The sequence below is a fragment of the Gopherus flavomarginatus genome, chromosome 7 (genome assembly GCF_025201925.1).
Source record: "Gopherus flavomarginatus isolate rGopFla2 chromosome 7, rGopFla2.mat.asm, whole genome shotgun sequence".
Lineage (NCBI taxonomy): Eukaryota > Metazoa > Chordata > Testudines > Testudinidae > Gopherus > Gopherus flavomarginatus.
In genome coordinates this window covers 11,600,367-11,607,569 of record NC_066623.1, presented here as the reverse complement: position 1 = coordinate 11,607,569, position 7,203 = coordinate 11,600,367, and the positions used below count along the sequence as shown (strand labels likewise).

General features: G+C 46.8%; 1 protein-coding gene across 1 annotated transcript; it reads right to left on the bottom strand.

The window, feature by feature from the left end:
* Positions 1-6,116: 6,116 nt before the first annotated feature.
* On the bottom strand, positions 6,117-6,913 carry NEUROG1 (neurogenin 1). Its single transcript, XM_050962463.1, has one exon. The coding sequence runs from the start codon at positions 6,762-6,764 to the stop codon at positions 6,117-6,119; it is 648 nt and encodes a 215-aa protein (XP_050818420.1). The 5' UTR covers positions 6,765-6,913.
* Between the last annotated feature and the right edge of the window lie 290 nt (positions 6,914-7,203).

The following is a 7,203-nucleotide window of genomic DNA, read 5'->3' as shown; positions in this document are numbered from 1 at the left end:
AGGAAGTCTGTGCTGGAGGAGGGAATTGAACGCAGGTCTCCAAACCTCAGCCCAGCGCCCCATCCACTGCACCATCCTGCCTCTCTTCCTCACTGAAGTGCTGTTGACTAAAACAAGAGTTGAGGGGACAAAGCAACTCAGAGCCCTAAAGCTTAAACTACCTTTGTTCCAATGAGCAAAGTGGTTAACCAGGAGTTGTCTGGGTACATGTGAAAAGCAAATAATATGGTAAAGTGATGAAAATCCAACCACACCCAGTGATCTTCAGGCCATACCTAACTCCAACTGAAGTCAATGGGGGTCTTCCAGTGGCCTGCGCTGAGCGCTAGATCAGTCCCTTATTGATTAAAACATTCAGAAATTTCTTTTACATAATAGCAGCAAAGAGTCCTGCAGCACCTTATAGACTAACAGATGTATTGGAGCATGAGCTTTCGTGGGTGAATACCCACTTCGTCAGATGCATCTGCTTTTACAGATCCAGATGAACACGGCTACTCCTCTGATACTTTTACATAATATTTTACCAGCTCCACTATTAAATATTAATATGAAGCATTTTCTCTCCCTTGCAAGGCTTGTGAAGAGGTTTTTATTTTATTTACAGTTTTCTGATCACCAGTTACCTGCTGTAATTTGGGATGTTGTAATCCAGCTCTTGATCAAGTCCCCAAACTGTTAACTTCATACAATCAATACAAAGACTGCTATTGTAAAGGTAACTTGTTACAGCCGGTTTCTGAATATAGGCATTTCATTTGATAGATCTATAGATTTCCTCAGGTACGTCCAAACCTATTAAAACTCTAGAAAGAACCATTCTCTGATTCATGTTAATGTATAAACTTAATTGAATCTTAATGGAGTATGCAGGTTTCATTACCTATTAGGAACATTAACATCACAGACTGAACCGTGGTGGTTATATTGCCTTTATATATTGCAATATGTCCATAGATGTCTGCTCACAGTTAAGAAAATACAAAGAATAGAGGTGTTTTGAAGTTTCATCTTTTTTTCCTTTGAGATTGAAGTCCTGTGTCTTGGGACCCAGTGACTTTATATGACCTTCCATCTCTATGAGTTGTACTAAATTTCAGCCCCCGGAGGCTACTCCATACAAAACCTCCCAGCTTTTAAGGGCAGGTGCAAAAAAATCTTCACTGCTTCATAGACCAAAACCTGTTACTGCCTCTAAAATTAAATTGTGCACAGCCTTTTTATTCAGCAAGACATCATTAAGGGACTTGCATACACAGCGTGCATATACTTTTATATAAGCATAGTGCTGCTATTGGGACTTACAAAAAGATACACTATTTGTGTATGTACATGAATGCACACTTGCATTTATGTGTGTTTATATACATGTGTGTGTATATGTGTAGTGTATATATATATACAGATACACACACTTACCCAACAAAACCTAGATTAAAAGAACGTTATATAAGTTGCAAAATCAAGCACTCAGAAGTTAAGAAATGCCAGAATTAAGGTTGCTTGTGTTACTTTAATTTGCCGCCCCTTGTTTTTGGATTATGATAGTCTTTAATTATTTGATCACATATGATTTTTCCACATGACCTTTGCCCTGTTCAGTGCACATGAAGGATAGTGCTCATTTAATGAGCAGCTATTTAATATTTAGTTTATCCTTGTTGTTCAATACGTGGCCCCAGGCCAAATTTACTGCACACCATCCAAACCCTGCTCTGAAGGCGGAATTATTAATTTCTTCTTTTTTATGGTGCTCATTGCTATACTATCTGGGTGCTCCACAGACTTTGATGAATTTATCTTCCCAACACCTCTCTGAGGTGAAGGTGTGGCATTATCCCCATTTTACAGATGGGGAACTGAGGCACAGAGAGATCATATTCTGGTGTCATTCCAAACAAAAAAGGACATTAGTGCAATGGGGAATCTACTCCAATGAGTGAAAATGACTTTATGAGAACACTCTTTCATGGATAGGGTAGGCTAAACCCATTGGAGTACCAGAACTAACACCACATGACCCCTGGAAGCCAGTGGGTCTCTGGTTGCTGATGAACTAAAAACACCCAAAATAATTCCACTCAAAAAAGAAATGATTCCAACTAGAGAATTCTCATCTTCTCCCCAGAGCCCAGCAGGAAGACGATGCTGAGCTATGGATAAGGCACAGGGTTGCACATAGAAGACCAGGGTTCTATTCCTCATTGGTGATTGTCCTTGGGCAAGTCATCTCAACCTCCTCATCTGTAAGATGGGAACAATGAGCTCATCTAACTCATGTTTGGGGTAAGGGAAGCATGAAGACTTAAAGCAGGGGTCCTCAACACAGTGCCTGCGGGTGCCATGGCGCCCGCCGGGACATCTAAGTGCGTCCACGTACTGGCTGGCAGATGAGCATCTGCCGAAATGCCACTGACAGGCTATGTCATCCAGATGCGTCGCCGCTGAAATGCCACCAATTTTCTGCAGCATTTCAGCGGCGATGCCTCTGGATGACGCTGCTTGTCGGCAGGATTTCAGCGGCGACAATGCCTATTGATGTTGCAGTATTTCGACAGAGACACCTATTGACGTTGCCGCTTGTCAGCGGCATTTCGGCGGATGCTCATCCGCCACCACGGTCCTCCGTGGCTCGTCGTCTGGCACCCGCCAAATGAAAAAGGTTGGGGACCACTGACTTAAAGCATGATGAAAAGAAGCAAGTCAGCAAGTAGAGTTTGTTACCCTCCCTCATCTGGAAATCTCCTTTCTTCCGTCCTCCCCACCAGACCACCACACACACTCAAATATAGGAGAAGCAAAGGGTGGATTTGCACCACCAATTATCTCCACACCCCAGTGGACCAGAGACTGTGGAGGGGGAACAACGTCACTCACTATCAAACAGTCTCTAGCTGAGAGCACAATAATGTGCGGCTGCTGTTGCAGAATCAGCCAAATAAATTGTTTCTCTTTTCATTCTCCACAGAAGAGGAATCTCGCCACCTCTTTTGGTTGATTTAGTCTTAACTACAGAAAAAGTGACATCCAATGCCAGTAAAGCTTTCCTTAAGCTATGGGTTTAGCATCATCACATCTAACCAGAGCTGCAAGCCTGTTGTTATGATACACTTAGGAATAGCTATATTTGAACACTTCCTTCTATGCAATGGCAATAATCAACCTGGTCTCCCTGTTTCATTCAGTGCTGCATACAGCTGTCTACTGAAAAGCAATCGCCCTGCATGCTGCTTGCACCAGGATGCTAGTGTGTTTTTGGGATTTGTTTCCTGGTGTGTCTCCTGAGGGCTTAGAAGAAGAAAAGCCAGTGTTCTATCCCAGACACGTGCACCTACAGCAGGATTGGAGAGACCCCTTGCTGGAGTCACAAATAGAGGATTTACCCTGGCCTATAGAAATAGAATAAGCTCCAAAGCAAAAGGCTGAGCTGACTCCCTTCCAAGAGCCCTTCTGCATAATGAGAGCTGAACATCCGGCCGCGCACACCCTATGTTTGCTATTAAAGCAAATAGAGGGGGAAAGCAGAAATAATTTTCAAGCCCATAAATTTATTCTTCTGGTTTCCAAATAGGAATTGATCCATTTTATGCTCAAGTTCTAGGGCCAAACTTTCTTTCATTTGTTCTGCTTTCAAACACAGAGTCTTCTCAAACACTGTCTGTGGCATAAACAAAGGGAAATGAACCTTGTCCTGTAAGAACTATTTTGATGTTGCTCAAATAAATCCATAATCTAGTAAAAAAAATCAGTATTTTCCACTAAATCGTGTTAGATCCAATATTCTGAGCAATTCCATAATAGAAGTTACATGCCATGGTTTTGTACAAGGGTCTGGTTGGTGGAGAGAGCAGAATTAAAACAAAATATAGTAGGTAACATATTTGCACTTTGTAAGAATGTCTCTGTATTGTACTCTAGTCTCTTCCTCTAACTCCCTGCATGCCCTCTTGGGTAAGTCAATGAGGGCCTGATTTTCTCATGCTCAAAACCTACGCTTGGGTTGCAGATTTGCAAAAGAATTAAGTTCTCATTTAAGTGCCTCCATAATGGCCAGCCTTTCCAAAACCCTTAGCACCCAGAAGCTCGCATTGTAATACTATCGCCAGATTTTCAATGTGCTCTGGTCTTTCGAAAATTTGGCCTCAACTATGTGTGCTGAAGCCCTTGTGAAAATCTGGTCCTTAATTTCTCTGTGCCTTCATTCATCCTATGCTATAAGAGGGATAATAATACTTCCTTGCTTCCCAGAGATATTGTGACGTTTAATGCATTATAATGTTTATAAGGGGCTTTGAGATCTTTAGAGAAGGGTCTAAAACTGCAATAGAGGGATGGAATTTTTTAAATTTCTAGATCATCTGTAACCCTCTACAGTGAACACCACAGGGCTAATGGTATGTCAGATGTCCTGAAACTACACCAGTTTAAAAATTTGACAAATAAATTATTCCTGTGACCAAACCTATTTAAGAAAGTTAATTATCTGATTTAGAAATAACCATGTGTCAGCCAAAAAGCATCCTGTGCTGAATCAGGATGACTGATTTGAGAAGAATGCAGCTTTTTCTTTGTGAGGACAAATAAGAATTCTGTTCTCTTTGGAAAGCCAAATGGAAACACACACACACACACCTTCTGAATATATAGCAATAAGAGTATGTATCTGTCTCCCATATTACAGATCCTGGAGGATTCAAATTGGACAAAAGACGTGCAAATCCCCTAAGAGCTCTTCTGATATACTGCTGGAAACAGAGCCTTTAAACCCACTGCTTCGGGCATCCACCTGTCATTTTCTGCTTTCTCCCCAACTGTCACATATTATTGATCCCTTTAATCCTTTTTCTTTGAAACTCTGTTGCCAGCTGATGTTTTGTTACACCAAAGGAAATTCTCCTTCCAGTGCCTGCACCTCTGCAGGTAGTGGCTTACTAGAAGCTAAACCAATGCAATCAATTTTTAATTTGGCTTAGCGTAAGCCTTAAGGGACAACCTTGGTGTTCAATACGGGGAGGTGTACCCAAATTCTCCGATCTATGATTCCTGGATGGTGCATAGCTGAACATTTAGTTGTGATGTTACTGTTGTGGTCCAGAATTTCTTGGGCATTATAAAAGTATTTCCTTCCAACTCCCCACCCCCTCCCCCATCCAGCACTGCTTTTGTGGAAGTAAAAGATCTGAAAAAAATCAAATCAATGCACTGAAGAAATGAAGTATAAACGTTAAAATTTTTTATTTACACCAAGTACAAATGTCTTTGTGAAAACCAACAACACAGACATAATAGAATAAAGCTCTTTATGTACAAAAATACAATTTTCATATGAATGAAACATCTTGAATAAATTAAACGAATACCAGGCCCAGTTGCTGAATACTCCGTGTTTAGTCCTACTCTTAAAGCGAGACGGCGGTGCTGGAGGTCAAGATCCATAATGCATGAATCTAGCGCCTTGTCTTGCCTCTTTAGGGGCTGATCCTGCCAGATGCTAAGCCAGGCACGCCTTGGGGGCGAGGCTGAGCCCTCTCCGATGTTACTGGAGTCAAAGCGAGTTGTGTGCGCTGAGCACCCGGGAGGGGGTGCTGTGCACCCGGCAGGATCAGCTCCTTAAGCCTTTTCATTGTATTGTCAGGGCGTTCAAACCAAATTTTCATGCTCATTTTTCTTCATTAGAGTTCTACAAATTGTAAAATTGACTTTTCACCTCGTCTGCAGCAGCAAATCTGTCCCTTTTCTTCTCCTTTCTAAATCATATTGAATCGGGGGCGCCGGTCAGTGGGAAGGGAAGCAACAAAGGAGGGTCTGTGGAGTTCAGAAAAGTGCAAAGGAAGGGTGGGGGGGTGGGGGGAGGAGAACTCCCCCCCCCAATGTGAGCTGGCTCCTGCTGCCTTTGGAGCCAGGAGGCGGCTTGGGAAGGAAAAGCAGCTCACGCCCTGCCCTGCCCGTCCCACGGACAATGGCCCGCTGGCTGCAGGGGGACCTGGCTCTCTGCCTGCATCGCCCATCACAGCACAACCCCGAGAGCTGCTCGGCCCCGGCCCTGCCTCCCTGGGGGCGCCGCTGAACCGAAAGTGAAACCCCAGGGGGCGGTGCCGACCCGCACGTGGGCTGGCTCACACGGCAGCGTCCGGCTGGGGGTACCCGGCGCAGCAGGAGCCGCTCCGCAGCAGCTCCCCGGGGAGGCCGTGGCAGGCGAAGAGGGGCTCGGGGGGCGCGTAGCCATAGTCCTCGGAGGTGGCCGGGCTGCTGGGGTTGGACGTGCAGGCGGACAGGGAGGAGGCGGTGGAGAGCCAGGAGCCCGCATCGCTGCCGGGGCTGGGCGGGGCGGCGGGGCTCAGGTAGCCGGGCCGCAGCAGCCGGTCCCGCGGCGGCGGCGGGGCTTTGTGGTCGGCCAGGCGCAGGGTTTCGGAGAGGGCCCAGATGTAGTTGTAGGCGAAGCGCAGCGTCTCGATCTTGGTCAGCTTGGTGTCCTCGGGGAAGGTGGGCAGGACGCCGCGCAGCTCGTCCAGCGCCGCGTTGAGGTTGTGCATGCGGTTCCGCTCCCGGTCGTTCGCCTTCACCCGCCGGCTCTTCCGCAGCGTGTGCAGGGCAGCCTCGTTCCGCGCCCGGCAGCGGCCCCGGCGCCGCTTGCGCCCCGGCTCCTCCTCCGGGCTCGGCCCCGGGGAGGGCTCGGCCCGGGCTCGCAGGCTGCTGTCCAGACAGGAGGACACGTCGCCGCTGTTCTCCGCGGCGCAGTAGCGGGTCTCCGGGGCGGAGGGCATCCTGCGGGGAGAGAAGACGGGCCATCAGTGCCTGGCACTCGGGGGGAGGGCAGGATGGACCGTTCAAAGCGGGATCAACCCCCAGCGGGGCGAGCAATGGACCTCAAAAGGAGAAAGTTAAAAAACAAACAACTATATCGAGAGGGGAGACAACCAATCAATGGACTAATTAAAGGCTCGATCTGGCTCCGTCTAGACACAGCAGCTCTCTGGGCTGTCTCGGCGTTGCATGGTACAGCTGGCTTTAGAGAGAGGCGTGTCTGTCTGCTTGGCCCTCATACTCACGTGCAAAGGCTCGGAGATGCAATCCAGGGGAGGGGGAGAAAGTTTCCAAGTGTTAGCGAAGTCAGGACCAACTTCAGCTCTTGGAGGCTCCCAAGAAAAGGGGGGTGGGAGTGGGGACACGCGACTGCTCTTGTCTTTGAAGTGATCTCGGCTG

Excerpts from the sequence above, each read along its gene's own strand:
- NEUROG1 (XM_050962463.1), bottom strand. The coding sequence starts at position 6,764 with ATGCCCTCCGCCCCGGAGACCCGCTACTGCGCCGCGGAGAACAGCGGC.